General features: G+C 34.9%; 1 protein-coding gene across 2 annotated transcripts in view; it reads right to left on the reverse strand.

Annotated features, from left to right (window-relative positions):
- USP47 (ubiquitin specific peptidase 47) overlaps positions 1–24,221 on the reverse strand; it is a 130,243-nt gene that overhangs the window by 35,518 nt on the left and 70,504 nt on the right. For both annotated transcript variants that reach the window (XM_047776276.1, XM_047776275.1), the window contains 7 exons: positions 23,671–23,820; positions 6,768–6,863; positions 6,516–6,668; positions 4,032–4,199; positions 2,166–2,297; positions 1,645–1,721; positions 1,029–1,084 (listed from right to left, as the gene is read on the reverse strand). In XM_047776276.1, coding sequence (XP_047632232.1) covers positions 1,029–1,084; positions 1,645–1,721; positions 2,166–2,297; positions 4,032–4,199; positions 6,516–6,668; positions 6,768–6,863; positions 23,671–23,820 — 832 coding nt within the window. The remainder of the gene's footprint in view (positions 1–1,028; positions 1,085–1,644; positions 1,722–2,165; positions 2,298–4,031; positions 4,200–6,515; positions 6,669–6,767; positions 6,864–23,670; positions 23,821–24,221) is intronic.

Here is a 24,221-nt window from a genome sequence, read left to right on the forward strand (position 1 = left end):
GCATAGTAAATTTTTTCTTAATGTATTAAAAAATAGTTTAACTTTTTTGCCAAAGTGTTTTTACTAACTGGCATTATCTTATAACAGTCTTTATTTTAGGGTTTTTTTTTTGGACACACCTATGGCATGTGGAAGTTCCTGGGCCAAGGATTAAACCCATATCACAGCAGCCACTCAAGCCCCTTAAGTGATAACTCTGGATCCTTAACCCACTGCACTACAAGAGAATTCCATAACATTTTTTTTTTTTTTTTTTGCTATTTCTTTGGGCCGCTCCTGCGGCATATGGAGGTTCCCAGGCCAGGGGTCGAATCGGAGCTGTAGCCACCGGCCTACGCCAGAGCCACAGCAACGCGGGATCCGAGCCGCATCTGCAACCTACACCACAGCTCACGGCAATGCCGGATGTTAACCCACTGAGCAAGGGCAGGGACTGAACCTGCAACCTCATGGTTCCTAGTCGGATTCGTTAACCACTGCGCCACGACGGGAACTCCCCATAACAGTTTTTATAACTAATTCTTCCAGGCAGAAAAAAAAATTTGTCTTATCATTTGAAAGTAGTTTTCTGAGCTACAGCTCTAATTTGACCCCTAGCCTGAGAACTTCCATATGCCGCTGGTACAGCCTAAAAAGACAATAAAATAAAATAAAAATAAAAGTTAAAAAAAAATAAAAGCAGCTTTCTGGATTTACAAAATCTGCAAGAAAATAGTTTAAAATACAAATTAAGGAATTCCCGTCATGGCTCAGTGGTTAAAGAATCTGACTAGGAGCCATGAGGTTGCGGGTTCGATTCCTGGATTTGCTCAGTGGGTTAAGGATCCGGCATTGCCATGAGCTGTGGTGTAGATCGCAGACGTGGCTCGGATCCCGCGTTGCTGTGGCTCTGGTGTAGGCCAACAGCTACAGCTCCGATTCGACCCCTAGCCTGGGAACCTCCATATGCCATGGGAACGGCCCTAAAAATGGCAAAAAGACAGAAAAAAAAATACAAGTTAATATCAAGTAACTATATGTCAACATACTTGCATTTCTTGCTGGATCCTTCAGTCTATATATCAGCATATATGCATTTGTGGAGCTAGCAGAAATACAGAAAAGATTAATGGGGACAAAAATAGATTGTAAAGATTTCATTTCCTAGCATAAAATATTTATTTTAAATAGCTGGTTTTTGCTGTTTCAAACAATTAGAAAATCATGTAACTATTCTTAAACAGGTTCAAATTTAAAATATTCTAGAAAAAAAGGACACTGTGCTTTACTGACATTTTATGAGAAAATCCCTGTCTTCTCCTGGTAACACAGTAAAATCTTGAAAAACACTGTGATCTAGAATGATTACTACAGTTAAGTCAGGAATCAGCAAATTTTCTTCTGGAAAGGATCAGACAGTAAAAGCCTTCGGCTTTGTGGGCTATATAGTCTGTGCTACAATTACTTAACTCTGATATTGTAATGGGAAAAGATCAACACACAATATTTAAAAAACTGAGTGTGGTGGTGCTCCAATAAAACTTTATTTCCAAAAACTGGAGACAGTTTGCTGACCCTTGGGTTAAATCTTTTTAAAGGCAAAAGATGTTGAAAAGCTATCATTAATTCTAATTTATAAACACTAAAAATTAGGAAGTTATTTACCTTGCAAAAGCACTGGAGTAATATCCTCTGCTTCCTGAAGATCCACCATGTGTTTTCTTAATATCTTCTTGTGTGATCTAAAAAGTGGTTACATTACTTACATTTTTTTGGTAAGATTTCTGACATCATTACCTTTTTGTCAATACCTATGCCAAGTATTAACCTCAGAGTTAAATGGATCACATAGATACCAATTCAAAAAATATAATTAGTGGCTACTAACAGCCAATTAGTTCTAGTGCTCTTAAATAGGTAGCTCACATGAAGGCTCAGGGCAAGAAGAAAACTGAGAGTCCAACTCTGAAAACATTCAGCAAGCCCCAAACAAAACAAAACAACAAAGAAGTAATAATAAACAAAGGAAATTTATTGAAAACAAAAAGAAAAGACTGATTTGGTATGTGTCTTATAATACTTCACTGAACAGAATGACTCTCCCATTTTTAATAAACCCTCTTGTTGATGAGAAATATCCCTACCCTTGTCTTTCAGACTAATAATCTTAAAAAACCCCTCCTTACCCTGCTGACATGTTGATCATTGAAGCTATACCACTGTTCATCACTGAATGACTTTATACAAGCATAATAATGACCACCAGCGGCACTCCCTGAATGAACCATAACGGAGAAGAGCTCATAGATCAAAGAATTCTAAGGAAAAAAATAAAAGTAACTCAGAGCAGAGGAAAAGTACAAAATCCTTATTTGTGTATTTCCTATATCCTACTAAAACACAGGGAAGTAATGTTAGCTGTCCTATATATTTATTGCAGATCAACTTTTCTCTAAGATCATTAAAATGGTAATTCACCACTGCAAGTTTCATTCAGTGTACGCATTCACATTTTAATTATGTTATAACCTCTAGAACTATGCATATCAGAAATATAAATGTATATATTTATGTAAAAAGAAAATAGTCTGAAATTTTAGAAGTAGGTACTAAACAAGCTACTGTTCTGATATGCACATCAAAATCAGTAAATCCTAGATAATATTTTTTTGGGGAGCACCGTGGCATGAAGAATTTCCCGGGTGAGGGATTAAACCTGCACCAGAGCAGCAACCCAAGCTGCTGCAGTGACAACACTGGATCCTTAACCTACTGTACCACAAGAAAACTCCCCAAATAACATTTAAAAAAAATTCAAATAACATTCCAATTCCTTTGTAAAAGGGCTAAGGTACATCTCTCAGGCATGCAAAGTTGGTTCATCATTAGAAAATCAACCTATGTCACCCACGCTAAAGATGAAAAATTACACGATCATATCACTTGAACCTAGGAAAAAACATTTGACAGAATTAGAACCCATTCATGATAAATATTCTAAACACACTGGGAAGGATCCTCCTCAACTTGATAAAGAGCATCTATAAAAAATCTGGACCAACATCATACTTCACAGTGAGAATTTGAACATTCTTCTCCTGAGATTGGGAATAAGGCAAGAATGTCCCCTCTCAGCACTCCTCTTCAACACTGTTTGGGAAATCCTATCCGGTAGGACTATGAGACAAAGGAAATTTAAAAAAAAAAAAAAAAGATAGACATAACTGTCTATGTAGAAAAATAGGCAGGCTCTTGAGCCACAGTTTGATAACCCATGTTTGAATTCAATGTTTTTATACTAAACTATAATGTGTCCACTACACTGTTCATCACATTATAATTCAAACTCCTCTTATCTCCCCTGAAAGAAATAATTTTAAAAGGTAAAGGGTAGTGGGGATAGTAGTGAGAATAATGATCTTGGTCTAAACCAGATTTATGCAAGTGAAACGCCATTTATTTAATATGACTGTATGAGCTGAGCTAGTAATCAGTCTTCACGCTGGTGATTTGTTATTCACATCATGTTCGAGACATTTGATCTGTTAATTCTCCCCTAAATGAAAATTATACAAATGTGAAAGAAACGGCTTGATAAAATCTAAAAATCATTGACATAGTAACAAAAAAAATTCTACCCTAGATATTATCCAGTCTTGTAGTTTTCAAATTACATCATCTTTTTTTGAAGACCCTTAGTGGGGCTGTCATGGGGGAGGGGAGGGAAACTAAAGGGTCCTCTACCTAAAATATGAGGCTTGCTGATACTTTACAGGCAGAAGTGGCCTCCTGAAAGTTACTAGGCACCTTTTCCACACCACCACCCAGCTTAGTTGATAGTAAGTTACGGTTTAGCCTCTCAGAAATTAATGATCCCAAATGTACGCAGTTTTTCCTAAAGTTTAATTCTGACTGAATATATGCATAAAAGCAAAAGCAATTAAACTTCTCTTACAGAGAACATTATTGGGCATAATAGCAAGAGAATTATACAGGAGCTCAGAGATTTCTTTATCCTGTCTTTGAACTAAAAACTAAATTATAAAAAGTACCTTTTCAAGTCCAGGCTTTGAAATCTTTTCAGTTCCACTATTGTTTTCAAGGCAGATCCCTTCATCTACACCATCATCATTGGAGAAATCATTGCTCATTTGATCACTGTGACAACTGCCTTCATTTTCTGCTCCACTGTCAGTGCAACTTTCAGTCTGGGGAGATTTCTTAATAAAACATAATTATCTTATAATTATAAGCTAAATAAGGGGAAAATATAAAATTTCATATGCTGTTAACCCTTTCACATAATTTAAGATACTGTTAATAAAAATATTTATTTTACTTTAAGCAAATTTATTTTCTCTTAAAAAGACCTTAAATAAAACAAAAATGTGTATTTTATTTTTTATTTTTAAAAGTCAATGAATTTTATTATATTTATAGTTGTACAACCATCATCACAACCTAATTTTAGAAAAAATATATTTTAAGAGCATTTCTTTTAACATTCTTAAAATTCTGTTAAACCCCATTTATGTTTACAGTTGTAAAGTAACAATATAAAATTACCATTTCTTCTGTCAAAATCCATAAAAGCAGAGAACTTAAGCTTTTGTTCTCAAATCCCAAAAGAATACCATATCTTTTTCTTTTTTTTTTTTTGGTCTTTTGTCTTTTTAGGGCCGCAGCTGCCAGCTTATGCCACAGCCACAGCAATGCCAGATCCGAGCCACATCTGCGACCTATACAACAGCTCATGACAAGGCCAGATCCTTAACCCACTGAGCAAGGCCAGGAATCAAAACCGCAACATCATGGTTCCTGGTCGGATTCGTTTCCGCTGTGCCATGATGGGAACTCCAGTCATATCTTTTCTTGAACAAAAAGTTCAATTCAATTTATAGGCATGCTAGGTATTATAGACAGTTAGAAAGAAAAATAAGAGACTGTATCTATCTTCAAGAATTTTATACTCTAGTTATAGGAGGTAGAAATGTAACAACAGTAAATCATACTTTTCTATGCTTTTATGATTTTGAAATCTCTTTTGTGGAAGTTTAATTTGAAGAATTCTACTTCCTAGAAATCCTCAAACAACTCTTTCCTCTCTCTTCTCCTTTAATATTTTAAATACATACCTAATTTTTTAAAATTTAAATAATTCCAAAATTCTTATCTCAGATGTAGGCTTGATATTTAAGGCATGGCATAGACATTCTTGAATTAACCAAGCAGTATGTAATAAGTACCAACTCTTCACCAAGAACTTTGTTGTGAGGAAGGACTGTATCTAACATACAGTCTTCATCCCTCAAGAAAGTTTGGTTCAAGGAGAAACGGAGGTGAAAATCAATTTCAGAACTCTACAGAAGTCCAAAGAGATCATTCATTCCTAAGCCAGCACATCTCTTTTCTTCTCCCAGGAAATGGACCTAGAACTTCCTAAAAGTTTAGTTTTCTTACCTTGGAAAAGATCTCCCTTTAACAAGAAATACATTAGGAATATACAAAAGAACCATCTAATACTGATCTCTGAGTAGGAATCTCCTTTGAAAGTTTGGTATACTTTGGGTAGATTTCCTAGCTTAAGCACAAGTGTTTGAGGTATTATTTCAAATTAAGACTTTTAAGATGTTTCCTGGTCAGAGGTGCCATTCAATGAGTGTTTACTTTAAGACACTCTTTTTTTATGAAAGCTATAAAAAACAACTAATAGCCTTTCCTTACAGACAAGGAAAATGAGGCTCAGAAAACATCTGCCTCTTAAGTACATAAAAAAAAAAAAAACCTTAAGAATGTTTAAAATTATTTTTGAGCTTCTAGGAAAAGGTATTCAAAAAATTTTTTGATTTACAATGTTCTGTAGGAAAAGGCATTTTTAACCATACTGATGAATTCCAATCAGAAAAAAATGCTTCATGGAAATTTTGAGAGTAAGGAACCTTTATGACTGTAACAACTATGTTAAGTGATCATAAATATTCCTAATAATTAAATCAGAAGAGTTTCCAAAAGAATAGAGTGGGTCATTATGAATCCTTTACTAGGTATGGCTAGAGGAAGCAGAGAATTTGGGGAGGCCAATAAATGGAAGAAATTAATAAGCATTATCTGTGCTCTTCGAAGTCCCATTCTCAAACTATATTTAAATAAACATTTTTTAAAGTCTTAATTAAAAAAGAAACCAAAAAATACCTTTACTGTTTAGTTTTCTAACCTAGCCAACTTAAGAGTTGGTAAACCTTACATGAGAATAACCTGAAAACCTTAAAGCTTGAAAAAAGATACACAAACACAAGAAATTAAGGCCATACTACGCACTTTGCTCTTTCATTCTATATATTTGTTCTGTTTATTATGTACAAGTACAGCCTACCTCTAGACCAGTATGTTTCAATAACTAAGAATGTTACAAAATACGATTGTTACTCAAATTAAAGAAATAATTCCAGAATTTGAGATCCTTTTTTTTTTCAAAAAAGTTCATAAGTTATTCTGATCAAAGAAGAATGTTTTAAAAATATATTTACAACATTTACCTCATCTTCAACATCAATAAATGTACTCATATCTAGCTCCTCTGGAAATGTCATCCGATCATTCAATTTAATCCTGTGCATGGTTGTATAATCAAAATCAAATCTTTTCAATTGTAAGGTCAGCAGATAAGGGAAATGCAAAAACCGAAGACCCTAAAAAAAAAAAAAAAAGCAGGGGTTGGGGGGGGGACACCTATTGAATATTGAATATTGTCTCAGATAATTAAGTATTAATTTCTACATGGCATCTACCTTTCGCGCATCACACTTCTTCTTACAACGTTCACAAAAATATTGATTTGGGCCGTCTAGGATCTCTGGCTGTATAAATGCATGCAATGCTTCTTCCTAGTTAGAAAAAGAGTAATTGTTTCATAATTATTTAAAAATATTATAATGTTAATGACAAAGTCCTGAATATAAAAACACTGAATTACCAAAATATTTCTAAGCAGAAAATTAGGAATTCAAAATTTAAAAAGGGGAAAAAATTTATTAACAGCAAAATAACATCATCATTATTAAAAAACTGAACAAAGAACTACATTATTTCATTCTACACGAGCTCTGCGTTTTCTAGTGTTGCAAATCAGTTGGTCACTTCCACCTAATTTTCACAGAGTTTACATTTTGGTTTTTAGCTAAATGATCTAACAAAAATCCTCAGTTTTTAGATTAAAAAGTAATTCCACATTTCTTAGAAAAGCAGTTGCATGTATCACTGCAGCCTTCTTGAAAAGGAAACATTTTTTTCTTTTTCAGCCACACCTGCAGCATAGGGAAGTTCCAGGGCCAGGTATCGAATCCGAAGCCATAGCTGCAGCAAAGCTGGATCATTAACCCACTGCGCCACAGCAGGAACTCCAAAACGAGACAATTTTAAACTGCACAATAAATAACACAGTACTCAAGAATTCAAACTGTCAGTACATTTAAAAACCTGATAATCATCCTTAACCACTACATTTCAGGCTGGTCAGTAATCCACCACTGCACTAATTATAAAGTTGAAAACCACTGTGCAACCTTGTCACTGCCTGTCAGATACTGATCCAATTGAAAATGTGTAATGAGAGCTTCTGGATTGTCCACCTATTGGAACCATGCAGTTCTCTCTTCTCCATACAGTTTTAAGAAGGAAGCAAGAAACTAATATGAATATGGTTGAAGAATCAGTGGGTATCAAACAAAATTTTTTTAGGCCACACCCATGGCATGTGCAAGTTCCCAGACCAGGATTACATCTGTACCATATCACGTTCCACCTGCTACAGTGACAACGCCTGATGCTTAGCCCACTGTGCCACAAGAGAACTCCCTAACTTCATCCATCTATTTCCTCCTCAGAACACAAGGAAGCACTAATGAGGTGGGGGAGAGGGACCAAGTAGCTGGGTTTCTGCCACATGATTGAGCATTTTACAAAAGGTCATAGGAAAGGACACATTTAGAAAAGGATTTTTTTTTCCCCTTCAAGCATATTTTTAAGCACAAAAAGGCAAATTCCTTAAAAACATGAGAGAAAAAGAAGCTTTTAGAGAACTCACATCTATTGCTTAACACAGATTGAAACCAAATCAGTTAACCTTTCCAAATGGAAACTGAACTGGTAAAAACAGTATCTTAAAAGCGGGGTGTGGGGGAGAGGGGTAAAGGGGGAGAATGAGAAAATTATGTAACTTCTACTTTACTAAACTAAGCTGTGTATATATTGATCTCTGGCTTCTAGAGATAGCCAAAGCTATCTTATTAATTTAATTTTAAACTCAGAAAAATGTAAAGAACAGAAAAGTCCGTTAAACTTCTTACTCAGACTCACCTTTTAACATTTTGCTACCTTTATCATTCTCCCCACCACCACACACACATACTCATTATGTGTTTTTCTGAACCATTTGAGAGTAGGTTCACACATGCTTTTCCTCTCAATACTTCAATGTGACGTTAAAAAAAAAGGGGGGTATTCTTACATAAACATAAGGGCTATCAAACTCAGGATCCCCCATCCAGTACAGAATCAAATCTAGGATCACAGATTGCATTTGGTTGTCTCTTCAGATTCATCTTATCAGGAATAGTTCCAAAGCCTTTCTTTCATGACATTAATAATTTTTGAAGAAAGAAGTTATTTTATAAAATGTTCTCCAAGTTGGGTTGGTCTGATGTTCTTTACAGTTAGATTCAGGTTATGCATTCCTTACTAGACCTACCACCTAAGGAATGATGTGTTCTCCTAAGGGTATCACAGTTAAAGTGAATGATGTCCATAACATCCGTACTGGTGCTATCAATTTCAATCACTTGATCAAGGTGGTGTCTAGTTTCTTCATTAGGTAGTTATTATTTTTTCCTGTTGTAGCTAACAAGCAATTTCTAAGGCGACACTTAGAGGCCATACAAAAATACGGAGGTTTCACAAATTTTCCACCTTCGTTTAGCATCCACTATTGGATTCTACGTTAAACCAAATTTTAATGTTTGTTTCATACGCCAACTTGAAAATCTTTTTAGTGGACAACTTAAGCCCATTTGTATTTAATATGATTGATGTTTACTTCCTCTCTAGTGTATATTTTGATTACTCTATTAGTACTTATGGTGTTCCTTTTTCTCACAGTGTGTTTTCTCTATTTTTTACATTTTCTTTTGGTATATTTAGGAAGGTTAGTAATTTTGCACTAGTCCATTTATATGTACTTTTGTTAGTGTCCTTAATCCTCTCTCCTCCTCTTCCTTACTCAAGCTTTTTAGCATGTGGTCTGCTGATTTTAAAGGGTATCCTTGGTCTCCCCTCTACGTAAGTCTATGACCTCATTCTACTTTTCCTTCTCCCCCTCTTCTCCTTTTCTAAGAGTGGTATTCTCTGTACTTTGTCTAACATAACATTTCATACTTTCTTCTACTTATTTTATTCAGTCCCTAATTCTACAATTTAATATGGTAAATGCTCATGGTCCTTTTACTGAAGCTTTCCCACTGGTCTCTTGATTAGATGGAGCCCAGCCTCTAATAAATTCCACAGGAAGGGCTTATGGATACAATATTCAATGAGTTCTTCAATATACAATAACTGATTTTCTATCACCTTAACAAGTACAGGAAAAATTTGGTTGGATATCAAATCCTTGGCTCATGCTTTCTCGAATGTCTTGAAATTGATATTCTGTTGCCAAGATTTGCATGTTGCTCTTCAAAAGTATGATGTCAGCCCAATTAACTCTTCGACTTTAACGGTTTACTAAAATATGTCTCTGAGTTGATAATTTCAGGTCCAATTCTTCCAGGTACGGTGATGGGTCCTTCAAAAGGTAGATTTAAATTTTCCCTATTCTCAGAAAGTTCTCCTGGATTATAATTTATAAGGTTTGTTCATGTTGTCTTTATTCTTCACAGATTCCAACTGTGTTGGACCCGCCTTTGCAAATCTTCCCTTTCAGTCATTTTGTCTAAGATCCTAATTTTTTACTTCTTTATCCCATTTTCACTTGATGTTCTTCCTTAGATTTTCATTACATTTTACTTTCTCTTGAGCATTTTCAAATTTATTCTTCATTCCTACCATAGTTTTGTCTTTTCCTCAATTTCCTTCCTGAGTTTGATCAGGTTGCATTGCATTTCCTGTTTTTTTGTTTGTTTGTTTGTTTTTAATAATCCCTTCCTCTCCTTAAATTTTTGGAGATTTTGTTTTGTTTGCTTGAGAATACTTAGTTTAGTCTGGAGTACTGTGTTAGAGTACGTTACTTTGTGGTTATTTCTCTGAGGTTTTCTTTTTGGGGTTGTGTGTACGTGCAGATTTTTGTCAGCTGAAATGCTTTAACATATATTTTCTGTTTTCCTCCAACAGTAGCACCGTGTAAGTTTGATTTTTTTTCCCCCTAGTCATTTTGTGGACAGCATTCTTTAGTTTGTGAGTACCTTCTGTTAACTTAGTGAAGTGCAATTTCTTGAATGGGTAAGGGGAAAAAAGAGCTTGGTGTCTTCTTTCATTTTGCTGAACCCTGTATTTTTCTCTTTATTTCTCCTAATTCAGTGGAAGCTCTGCTGGAATTGATAATTAGAAGTTCATGGTATTCTTTCAGGTAACTTGAAGTTCATGGTATTCTGCCTCCTAGCAATCCAGAAGGTATGGGTTAGTTTGGGTTCCTAAGTGTTCCTTTTAGTCTATGATTTTGGGAGGATATATAGAGATAACACAGATTCAGAAAATCAGTTAACTCAGAAACCAGTTAAAGATACATTAATAACTTTCTTCAGCCTATTCAGTTTTTAAAAAGTTGTCACCAGAACAATTATAAATAAAATTACTCAGTTATAAAAAATTAGTTTCAATTCATCCATTCAACAAATAAATTATGCAAGTGATAGGCTAATGTGGTTATATACATTTATCTTCACTTAGGGTGATGTACTAGATAACTAAAAATCATGCCAACTCTTATTTTAGGTATGAAAAATAAGTTACGGGTCATAAAAATGGAAAAAATATAATAAACATTGTGCTATTATATAAAAACACACACAAAAAACTGTATTGCTTACCACAAGCTGTCCTCTGGAGTATGTTAAATTTTTCTTGTATCATGTTCCCAACTAGCTCTGGGTTGACTGTGATTGTTTTTCGTTATTCCAGATAAGAGTTTTATTTTCCAGAGCTTACACTTCCTTATATACTATACAAAATGTAACTGTGCACAGTTTTTTAGACTCAGAAAAGGACACAGAGAATTCTTACATCCTTAGTTTTCAGAATAAAAAATAGAGAAGATCTGGGTACTGTGCAATCAAAAGACAGAACCACGGAATGGTGGTTCTGTCTTCTCTTTTTTTTTAACTCAACTGATATGATAAATCTTCTCTTTTTTTTTAACTCAACTGATATGTAAAATTCTTTCTCCATCATTCAATGTCTGTATTATTTTGAATGAAGAAATGGGTATTAAAATGATACTTTATTTCTCAGACTGAACTACAAAAATTAGAACTACCACTGATAATTATTTTCTGATTTTGATGTACTTAACAGCTCTGTGCTATTGATACACAATCCCATGTTGTCCTTATAGACAATTCAACTATCTTTCCCAGAATATATACTTTAGGTTGGTTTTTTCCCTTTAACTAGGAAAAGGACTCTAGATACTTTTACCTAAGCCATTTACTTTTATTAATTGCAATTTTTGATATGTCAAGATTCATATGTTTTTTAAAGAAATAATACTGAACTCTGTGCACTTTGTCATTCCTCCAATTGACAACATTTTGCAAAACTATAGTATACAATGTCACAATCAGGATATGGACATTGATATAACATACCGACCTTACTCCAACTGTCTCATTTTCAATGTACTCATTTGTCTGTGAAGGCGTGTGTATTAAGTTCTATACAATCTTATTACCTGTACAGGCTCACGTATTCACCACCATAGTTTAGAGACTGAACAGCTCCTACACCATAAGGATCCTTCATATTGTCCTCTTATGTAACCACCTACCCATCCTTCCCCTTCCCAACTAATTTATATCATATAAGCTCTGGCAATGATTAATCCGCCCCCTAGTTCTAAAATTTTGTTATATCAAAAAGTTACATTAATGGAATCATATGTAACATTTTGAGATTGGTTGTTGTCACTCTGCATTATTTCCTGGAGAGTCATTCAAGTTTTGTGAATCAGTAGTTTGTTCCTTTTTATTACTAAGTAGTATTCTATGGTTTGTGTGTACCACAGTTTTTAAAAACACTTATTTGTTGAAGGACATCTGGGCTGATTCCAGTTTTGAGATATTAAAAATAAAGACACTATGAATATTTGAATTCAGTTTATATAAGCTTTCATTTCTCTGGGTTAAATAACTAAGTGTACAATTGCTGGAGCTTAGGGTAATTTCATGTTTAGTTTTTTTTTTTTTTTTTTAAATGGCCACACCTGCAGCATATGGAAGTTATCAAGCCAGGGATGGCATCAAGCTGTAGCTACAGCAATGCCAGATTCTTGGTAGGGCCACAGATAGAACCTGCATCTATACAGTTGGATCCTTAACCCACAGAGCCACAGCGGTAGGTTTTACAAGAACTGCCTGTAACATATCACATTCCCCCCCCCAAAACTTGAGTGATCCGGTTTCTTCACATTCTTGCCAGCTTTTTATACTGCCACTAGTTTTTATATTTTAGCCACTCTGTTGGAGTTGTCTTCATTATGGTTTGAATTTGCATTTCCCTATGATGGTGAACATGCTTTCCTGTATTTATTTGATATCTGCATATCCTCTTAGATGAAATTTTCTTTATGTTTTTTGCCAAATGTCTAAATAGGCTTTTGCTATTTGAGACATCTTTATAAATTCTAGATACTAGTTTTCTGTGAGATGTGTGGTTTCCAGATATGTTCTCCACTCTGCAGCTTTTTTCTTCTTCACATAGGCTTTCAAAGAGCAACTGTAAAATTTTGATGAAATACAAATTGTTGATTTTTTTCTTTGTGAACTGTACCTTTTGGTATCAAGTCTAAGAACTCATTGCTTAACCCTAGAACTAGAGGATTTTTTTCCTACAGGTTTATAACTTTACATTTTATGTTTAAGCCTATGATCCATTTTGGGTCAATTTTTGCACAAGCTGTGAGGTTTAAAGAGAGGTTCATTTTTGTGTATGTGAATGCCCCATTGTTTTAACATCATTTGTTGAAAAGACCTCTCCTGGATTCCACTGCATAGTTCCAAAAAAAAAAAAAAAACAGTTGGGCTTATTTGTGTAAACCTACTTCCACTGATCTATTGGTCTTATTCCAATACCATACAGGCATGATTACTCTATATATGATAAGTCTTTAAATCAAGTAGAATGGTTTCTCCTACTTAATCTTCTTCTTCTAAACTTCTTTTAGCTATTCAAGCTATTTTTTTAGAAAAAGCTTGAAAAATCTTAGATTTTGGAAGGAATTTTATTAAAACCATGTAATTTGGGGGAGAACTGACATTTTTATCATGTGACTTTTCCAATCAGTACGTACAGTATGACTCTCCATTCATTTAAATATTCTTTTCAGAATTTAAGTTTCCAGCACACAGATCTAGTCCATGTTTTATTAGATTTACACCTAAGGGTCCCCCCACACACACTCTAAATGGTATTGTATTTTTAATTTTACTTTCCACATGCTCATTGCTAGTATTTTGAAATAAATTGATTTTTTTATGTTTATTTATATTTTGCTATTTTGTAAACTCACTTATTAGTTTCTAGCATTTTGTTTTGGATAGTCTTGAGGTCTTTCTATAAAAAATCATGTTATAAAAGGGGGAAAGGGGAGAACAATCTTATTTCTTCCTTTATATGGTGTCTTTTATTTCCTACTCTTAGATAATTGTATTAGCTGCAACTGCTAGTACCATATTGAATAAGAGTGAGAACTACATGCTTGCCCAGATAACCTCAATGTTCTAGGGGGAAAACATTCAGTTTTTCACCATGAAGTATGTTACCTGAAGATTTTTCAGTACATCCTTTATCAGGTTGAGAAAATTACTATTACTAGTTTTCAGAGTGTTTACCATAAGTTTTCACCATTTGTCAAAGCTTTTTCTGATCAATTGATGTGACTATGTCAGTTTTCTTTTTTTCTGTTAATATGGTAGATTACACTCATTGATTTTTTTAAAATATGGGCCAGCCTTGAATCCCTGGAATGAACTCTACTTGGTTGTGGTATATAATTCTTCTTACATATTGCTTAATTCTATTTGCTAGTATTTTGAAAAGGATTTTTCCATCTATATGCCTTAAGGATACTGTCATGGTTTTTGTTTTGTTTTTTAAATACCTTTATCTGGTTTAGTATGAGGATAAGATTAGATTTCATAAAACACAAAGGAAGGGTTCCTTCCTTCACATTTTTTGGAAGTGGAGTTCCAATTGTGGCTCAGGGGTAACAAACCTGACTAGTATGCATGAAGGCACAGGTTCGATCCCTGGTCTTGTTCAGTGGGTTAAGGATCCAGCGTTGCTGTGAGCTGTGGTGTAGACCAGCAACTATAGCTCCAATTTGACCCTAAGCCTGGGAACTTCCATATGCTGCAAGTGTGGCGCTGTAAAAAAAAAAAAAAAAAAGTGACATTTTTGGGGAAGAGATTGTGTAGAATTTAAGAATTGGTATTTACTATTCTAAAATGTCTGGTATAATTCTCCAGGTAAAACAATCCCAACTTAGAGATTTTCTCAAGAGATTTTAAATTATGAATTTAATATTAACAGTTACAGGCTATTCAAATTATCTGTCATACAAGAGGGGTTGTAGTTTGTGCTTTTCAAGGTATTGATTCATTTCATCTAAGTTATCAAATTTATGTGTGCAGAGTTGTCCCTTATTATCCTTTTGACATCTACAAAGCTTGGAGTGGTACTAATTTCATTTATTCATTCATTCATTTATTTTTGGCTGTACCCACAGCATGCAAAATTTCCTGTACCACAACAGTAACCAGAGCACATTAGTGACAATGCCAGATCCTTAACCCACTGAGTCACCAGGAACTCCCTAATTTCATTCTTAATACTGGAAAATTGTTTTAGCTTTTTTTTTCTGTCAATCTCACTGTAGGTGTGACAACTGTAACTACCCATCTTTTCAAATAATTAGCTCTCTTTCATTGATTTTGTTTTCATTATCACTGATTTCTGCTCTTTTCTTTAATATGCCCTTCCTTCTGATGCCTTTGGGTTTCTTTTGCTCTTTTTCCAGGTTAGATGGAAGATTAAATTATTGATTCATGGAGTTCCCGTCGTGGCGCAGTGGTTAACGAATCCGACTAGGAAATGAGGTTGCGGGTTCCGTCCCTGCCCTTGCTCAGCGGGTTAAGGATCTGGCGTTGCCGTGAACTGTGGTGTAGGTTGCAGACGAAGCTCGGATCCTGCGTTGCTGTGGCTGTGGGGTAGGCTGGCAGCTGTAGCTCCGATTCGACCCCTAGCCTGGGAACCTCCATATGCCGCAAGAGCGGCCCAAGAAATAGCAAAAAGACCAAAAAAAAATTATTGATTCAAAAAACTTTTTTCTAATCTAAGAATTGTTACTAAGGGCCAGCATTTAATGATGTAATTTACCTCTCAGTAGTATTGCTTCATCTGTGTCTCAAAATTCCCAATAAATTCATTTCTATTCAGCTCAAAGTTTGTTTTTTTTTTTAAACAATTTCCCTTGAGACTTCCTCTCTGACTCATGGATTAGTATGTTGTTTATTTTTCAAATGTTTGGTGCCTTTCCAGTTATCTTTCTGTATTGTTGATTTCCAATTTGATGTCAGTGTGGCTGAAAAACATTAGCCCTGTGATTTTAATCTTTTTAGATTTGTTGGAAGTTTCTATTATGGAACAGGATATTGTCTACTCTAGTACGTAGTCCATAGGCACTTGAAAGGAATGTGTACTCTGCTGTTGTTGAGTAGACCGTTTTATAAATGTCCATTAGATCTCGTTGGTTGATGGTACTGTTGGGTTCCATATTTTTGCTAACTTTCTGTCTAGATATTCTACCTATCAATTATTGAGAAGGGCACTGAAGCCTCCAACTCTAATTGTAGATCTGCCAATTTCTACTTTCGGTTTGGATAGTTTTTGCTGCATATATCATACAGCTCTCTTATTTGGTACATACATGTTTAGGATTACTGTCTTCTTGATGGATTGACCCTTTTATCACTGGATAATGCCTTTCTCTGTCTCCAGTAATTTTCTTTGCTTTAAAGTCTACCTAATATTAATGTATTCATTCCTTCTCTTGATTAATGTTTACGTGATGTATCATTTTCAGTCCTTTTACTTTCAACTTGCCTTTACCAATATACTGAAGAGAGTTTTTTGTATTTTTTTTAACCTAATATGCTGATCTCTGCCTTTTACTTCGTATAGTTAGACTATTTACATGTAAATAAGTCTACTATTTTGTTTTAGTTTTCTTTTTCATGTCTTCTCACGAATGATTTCAACTTTTTAAAAAAATTTTATTTTGATTTATCCATAGTGCTTTTGAGTATATCTCTTTTTCAGTGGTTCTTCCAGGTATTACATTACATACACAAAATTTATCACTCAAGTCTAATGGTCCCATCCTTTTACCAGTTCAAATGAAGTATAGAAACCTTACTCTATGTCTTTTTACCTTCTCCCATTTATTATATAACTGTCTTAAATAGTTCCTCTATGTATACTGAGAACCGCATCAGATAGTGTTACAGTTTTGGTTCAACTATCAATATAACTTACAAAACTTGGGAGAAAGAAGTCTATTGTATTTACTCACATTTTTCCTTACCATGTTTTTTCTTCATTCCCAATATTTCGATATGTCTTCTTTTCACCACCTTCCTTTAGAGAATTTATTTAGCCATTTCTTTTAAAGGTAGGTCTACTAGTGACAAATCATCTTAGTGTTCCCTCATCCAACAATGTCTTGATTCCTCCATCATTCCTGAATAACATTTCCATTGGGTATAAGACTCTGATTTATAGCTCTTTTCTTTCAATACTTGAAAAAATGTGCCATTTCCTCGTCTCCTTAGTTTTTGATGACAATCTGCTTATGAGAAATCAAAGTGCTTTTCCCTCATAAGAAACAGTACTATTTCTCATTCAATGCCTTCAAGATATTTTGTCTTTAGTTTTCAGAAGTTTAACTGTAACTGTAAGTTTAACTGAACTTGATGTAAAGTACTTTTGGCTTATCTTGTTTGTGGTTTGCTCAGTTTCTTATATCTGTAAGTTTATGCCTTTTGCCACATTTAAAAAGTCTTCAACCACTTTTGAGTATTTTCCCACCCTGCTTTCTTTTTCCTCTCCTTCTAGGACTCCAAGGATGCAAATGTTAGATCATTTGTTATAGTTCCATGCTATCCCACTCATCCCCAAGTTTAGTTCTCTCTGCTATCTATTTGGACAATTTCTATTGTTCTTTCATTTCTATTGTTCACGGATTATGTACTATCTCTTCCATCCCACTGCAGAGCCTATTCACTGACTTTCTAATTTTGGTTTTTGTTTTTCTCAGTTTTAAATTATTTCATTTTTCTTTATATCTGCTATTACTTCCCCAAGACTTTCTGTTTTCTCATTTGTTTCAAATGGGTTTGGGAAGTCTCACTGAAGTATTTCTATGATGACTGCTTTAAAATATTTGTTGACATCTGTTGTTATGGTGTTTAAGTCTATTGATGCTCTTCTTTCATTCAAAAAGAGGTCTTCTTGGCTCTTAGCATACAGTATGATTTTTTACTGAAACATAGATATTTTGGGTATTATCATATTCTGGATCCTATTTAAATCTTCCGATTTAGCTGGCTTCCTTTGACATGGCTCCAGCTGGGGGAAAAGCCCTGCCTAATAACTGCCGAGTGGGAGCAGAAGTCCAAGTTTTTCACTTGAACTCTGTTGATATCCAAGGTGAGGAGGGGCTTCTCATTACCACTGGCAAGGGTAGGGATTCTGGCTACTCAGCAGGCCTCTGCTGATATCACCTGGGCTCTAAGAGGCGGGAGTGTCTCATTACCGTTCCCTCTGTGGCCTCCACTGACACCACAGAAGAGGAGAGGCATAGCCTCCTTACTGCTGGGAGGCACTGAAAGTCCTGACTCTCACCTAGGCCTCCTCTAACATTACTCCAGTGGGGAAGGATTGTCAGGTGTAAGGTCAGGCTCCCCACACGGGCTCTAATGACAGTGAATTAGGGGAAAGGGAAAATGGCAGTGGGGAGGTTCAGTACTGCCCAGCAGGGAAGAACCTCCTGGCTCCCTACTCAGGCTTCTCTAAAACCGCCTCAGCAGGGGGTTGGACAGCCTTGTCACAACTCCATGAGGGTGGAAGTCTGGGCTCTCTACTCAGCCTTGGCTGGCATGTGTTAGGGTTGGGGTCGGTCTTTCTGTAGCGTTTGACGGCAGCACAAAGGTATTGGCTAAGTTTTCTGCCTTGCCAGGCTCTCTCTCTTCTGGTCTTTTGGCTAGAAAGACCAGGCTTATTAGTTTGTACCAGTTGCTATTTCCAGACTGCCAGCTTCTTCAGCTCCAAATTTGGGATATATTAGGCAAAAAGAAAACCCAGGGAACTCACCCCATGTCATTCTTTGAGTCCTGAGGTCCCTAGTCTTTATGCCTTTTCTCCACCTTTCAGAGTCTTCTTATCTTTATTTTACATATACTGTTCAAGACTTTCAGTTGTTTTAGCGGGAAGAATAGGGCAATGTACATCTACTCCATCATCCTGAAAGCAAAAGTCCCCACTTTTTAAACTGGTTCCCACTATGTCCAACCACACAAATTCCTAGAAAAAGGAGGGTAGAGTCTGTGGAAGAGAGTTTTCTTTATGTGATGCTTACATATTTGGACAAATCTGGACTACTCCACCATCCCAATAAGTTAGTTATGTGGCTAAGCCAGCCATGTAAGAATTTCCAGATTACATGTTAAATTAGGGTAGCACTTATGATATAAACTTGTGTTCACTAAATACTTGAAACACTGATGATTTCATAAATACTTATAAATTTAACAATTTTCTATTCAAAACTTTAAAATAATCATTAATTGTGTTTACTTCGGGAACAAAAGTCTTTTACATAATCTGATCTTTCCAAAGACACTATATGCAACTGTATAGCTAAATCCAATTTTAGACTTTTAAACACACTTTTTCATAATTAACAGGTATTTAAATGTACATACCCCCAAAGAGAAAACTATTTAATAGACATGGTTTAAAATAATGTCTGCCAGAGAGTAACAAGCAACTCAATAAATATGACAAAAGGTACCCATAAAAAGATAAGAGTTTAAGATTTACTATTAAATAGAAAAGCTCTTCCCTAGCTAATGTCAGACATATGAGGCTATATCATTTTTGTTTAATTTATGAAATATGTTTATATAATTAACCAATAAAAATTATATTTCCAATTTTTATGTATTATTATAATGTATTTGGGACTACTTTCTTGTAATAACATATTTTCAAATCTGCTTTGCAATAAGCAAATTCAAGGTTTCTTTGAGCCTGAAATTCAAAGATTGATTTTACAGAGACAGCTCTAATTAGTGAAAATAAAAGGTTCTAATTACCTAAAAATATCACTACAAATCAAGTTTCTTTTTAAAAGATTAACACAAGAAATTTTTTCACTGATACCATTTTTTCAGGACAAATAACAAAATTATGCAAAACACTTGGAAATTATAGCAGATATTTTAGTATTTGCATTCCCCCTCAAGATCCCAAGGACATAAATGTTAATGTAACAGTAGTGATTTCCTTATATCACTTTAATCTAATGAAGAACATTACAAAATATGTTCCTCAGAATCCTAGTATCCCTTGAAATACTAACAGATGTCCTACAAGGAAAACCCGTTGGTTAAACACAGTTAAACACATTTCTTTACCACAGGAACACTCAGGGCACTTAAAAAAATAAAATATGCACTGTGAACTTCTCAAAGAGAATTATATTACACAGTTTCCCAAATTTATCTAATCAGAAGCCTTCTCTAAAACATCTATTAAATCCCATCGGAGACTACTGCTGAAGAGACAATCAGAGACAGAATAGCAGAAAAGCCCTTTTCACTACTTTGTCAGGTAAAATGAAGACCAGAAATTTAACAAATATTATTGTTAAAATAACTAAGAAATGATTCAATAAAAAAATCAGGATGAAAAGCTTTTTCAAAAAATTACAGGCAATTCCTCACACTTACTAAAAAACCACTTTATACGTCATAATGAAAAATACTCACCGAAGTTGATTACAGATGTTGTAACAATAAATAAACTGTCAATTCCATTCTTATTTAATCTTAAATATTATTTTCAAGTTAATTAACTTAAACACAGAGAAAAAAACAATTCCAGAAACTGGATGTTTCAGACGAAGTTTTAAAAAAAGACAACTTTCATTTTTAACGGAATTTCACACTTAATTACCTGAAATTAATCACCAGGTGTTAACCTCACTATACACACATAGCTATAGCACTGTGGCTCACTGACCAGCATTTATAATAAACAGAACATATAACCATCAATGCTGTATGTGTATGTAAAGTACATGTATGTATATGTGTGTATGTACTCACAGTACATTTTTGTGTACATCTATGTATAGCCAATAAAGCAAACAAACCAGAGCCCATTAATAAAAGAAGAAAAACACATTTTAAGACCTCAACTCAAATTAAGGCCAAATAGGAGTTCCCCTTGTGGCTCAGCAGGTTACAAACCCAACTAATATTCACGAGGATGTGGGTTCAATCCCTGGCCTCACTCATTGGGTTAAGGATGCAGTGTTGCCATGAGCTGCAGTGTAAGTTGCAGATGCTGCTTGGATCCCACGTTGCTGTGGCTGTGGTGTAGGCTGGCAGCTGCAGCTCTGATTCCACCTGTAGCCTGGGAACTCCCATATGCTGCAGGTGCAGCCCTAAATAGCAAGAAAAAAAAAGTTAAGGCCAAATATTTTAAAATAGTCCGAATAAGATTTTATAATGCTTCTTCTAACTAGATACGTAAAATTCACATTTATACCACACAGAACGAACAAAATACACAATGGCAAGCAGTGATATAACACTAAATTTAGATGTTTTATGATGATTTCTGCAGTTTAAGAAGTACAGGTTATAGGTTTGAATTCAGAAAATAAAGGGAAATCACTTACCTCTAACTAAAGTTTTCTGAAGGTAGTATCCTCCTTAGAAACCCTATCTTGGGTAGTTTCACCTGCTATAATTTCCCTCAAGAGATTCAAGCAAAGTCTAGGAAGTTTTAGGGTCCCTTCTGCAAGCCCTATTAGCGCATGTGTGTTATAAACTTGCTCACATACTGCTTCATAGCTGTAACTACCAATTCTCACTCAATAATCACCACCAACACCCCACAACCACCATTATAATATAGGAGAGAATTTCACTTTAAAATGTGACTTTTTTCACTTCTCCAAAAATACTCTCCAAATCACTCCACTGCTGTTTCTATAACATGCTGAAGAGAGAGGTGACAATTCAGCAGATGAATAAATGAAGATTTAGCTATGCAATTATATTTGCTGAATACACAAATATTAGATTCCAACATAACACAAATAAAATCAGCTTCTGCCACATTCAATAAATATGTTAAAAAAAAAACTAAACATATATGTGAAAAATCTTACATAAAAAATACTTTTAGGAGCTCCCACTGTGGTACAATGGGATTGGCAGTGTTTTGGGAGTGCTGGGACACCGATTCAATCCCTGGCCCGGCACAGTGGGTTAAGGATCCGGTGTCACCACAGATGCAGCTTGGCTCTGATCCCTGGCCTGGGAGCTCCATATGCCAAGCGACTGCCAAAAATAAAAAATACTTTTATAAACAAAGTAGAAAAAAAAAAGTACATCCCTTGGGAGTACTGAATATTTTCCTAGTATATTTTGCTAGAGAAATGCCAATATTTACAAATGAGTTAGGAGATAAGTCACCATGAGACAAATGTTAATGATTTTTCAGTATGTCACTTCTACCTTAAATCCCCACCCCCCACAAAAAAAAAATGAAAAACTAAAAAGGCACTCAAACTGAGGCCAGGTTTCATATACCTAGTATAGCAGCTTACAAAGGGTACTGTTAAGCATTTAACAAAAATTTTCATTTCAATTCAAGAAACTGACTGAAAAATAGTGGAGCAAAGAAGACCTGATCTTTCAGTATCCAGGAAAGGTCTTATACTTTGGATTCCCACTGACTGACTCCGTAACTTCTTGCTGATTATTTCCTTATAGTCATATGAAAATAGGAGAAAAAAGCAAAGCGCATCAATTGTCCTAGAGGCCAGAGTACTAAATCATACCTGCAACACTATTTTAGAGGCTAAACTATGGGCTAATTTTAAGAACACCAATTTTAGCTACAAGCCACCAACAACTTGACTGTAGCATATATAAGCTCTAAGACAACATTATGATGAAATTTTACTTTTCAGATGTCTTAGCTTTGAGAGTTTCCTCTGGCCGATAATAGGTTCAAATAAATGTTTCTGAACTCTAATTTTAAATATCAACTCAACTTCTTCCATGACTCCTTTTGTATAAGCAATTAAACCCAAAAATGTAAGGGTGAAATACAAAAATTATTTAAAAAGTAGTTAAAAATGGGAACAAGAAGAGGAATAAAAAAATCTTAATCTCTCAATTTGATGCTCAATATGTAAATAACTAGGCTAATTACATATAGTTCTGATTCTTCAAATTACCTGTGCTTATACAATACCTGGTCATTTTTATTTATTTATCTACTTGTTTCTTTCTTTTTAGGGGTGCACCTGCAGCATATGGAAGTTCCCAGGCTAGGGATCGAACTGAAGCTGTAGCTGCTGGCCTACGCCACAGCCACAGCAACACCAGACAGAAGCCACTTCTGCAGCCTATGATGCAACTTGCAGCAATGCCAGATCCTTAACCCATTGAGCAAGGCTAGGGATTGAACCCACATCCTCATGAATACTAGTCGGGTTCTTAACCCACTGAACCACAACGGGAACTCACATTTTTAAATTAAATCTTAGAATAGGGATGCTCCTTTAAAAAATATGGCCTCTGTCATACAAAGCAGAGGTTATTTTTCCAATTTTAAAAGTATATGAAACAAAACTATACCTCAGAAAACAAAAAAGTACTTTCCAATGCAACAAAAAGATCATAAAAGTAGCAGTTATAGAATAAACTGTTTAGGGATCCCTTATAACTCAGGGGGTTGAGGATACAGCATTGTCAATGCTGTGGCTCTGGGTTTGATCCCTGGCCGGGAACTGCTGCATGTCCTGGGTGCAGCCAAAAAAATAAAACTGTTTAGAGGTTTAAAAAAAAGCTAAGGTGAAATAATAATCTAGTCAACTACAAGAAAGAATAAAAGACTAAGCCACGAGGAAGTACATCTGCATTCAGTTTCCCTTTTATACATGCACTATTAGGACTCACTGAAGGGTCAAAAATCTTCTAGATTTTGCTAGTTTAAATGCAGGAATGACTAACAACCCAAGAAGGTGTATCTAGGATGATACTTACCTTAGTAAAGATTATATACCACTGTGCTATTATGTATTCTGTGTATGGATACACAAGCAGTCAGCTGAAAGGTACACACCACACTAGCAAATGCTTGGCTGGACCCATAAGGTCGGATGACCAATGGAATATCAAGATATGTGTCGATTCTCCAGCCCTCATAACCACATTCCAGACATCTCACGTAGTCCTTCAGCTTGCCTTGATACAGTTCATTTATAAGATCAGCCTAAAAATAAGAACATTTACATTTTTAAAAGGGTTCCTTAAAAATAATTTACCAATATATCATGCCTTTTAGAATGAACTTCAAAAGGATACTGACTGAGGTTTTAGAAAACATTAAGATTTATCTGAAATTCTATTTTAAAAAATCAAGGCTTAACAAAAATCAATGAAGAATGTGTAAAAATTAACTACTTTAATTCTCATATCACAAAAATCCCACTATTAAAATGTTTGGTTGAAATCAGTTATCAATTTATTTTAATATTAAGCCTGTATTATCTTGCCTTTAGGATGAGAATACCCTCTAATCTATCATTTTAGGCATACTGATAATTACACAACTAAATAACTGGCTATTTTTATAGCTTTACATATACATATCACCTCCTTCACAATAATATA

The sequence above is a fragment of the Phacochoerus africanus genome, chromosome 4, assembly GCF_016906955.1.
Source record: "Phacochoerus africanus isolate WHEZ1 chromosome 4, ROS_Pafr_v1, whole genome shotgun sequence".
NCBI classification, from domain to species: Eukaryota; Metazoa; Chordata; class Mammalia; order Artiodactyla; family Suidae; genus Phacochoerus; species Phacochoerus africanus.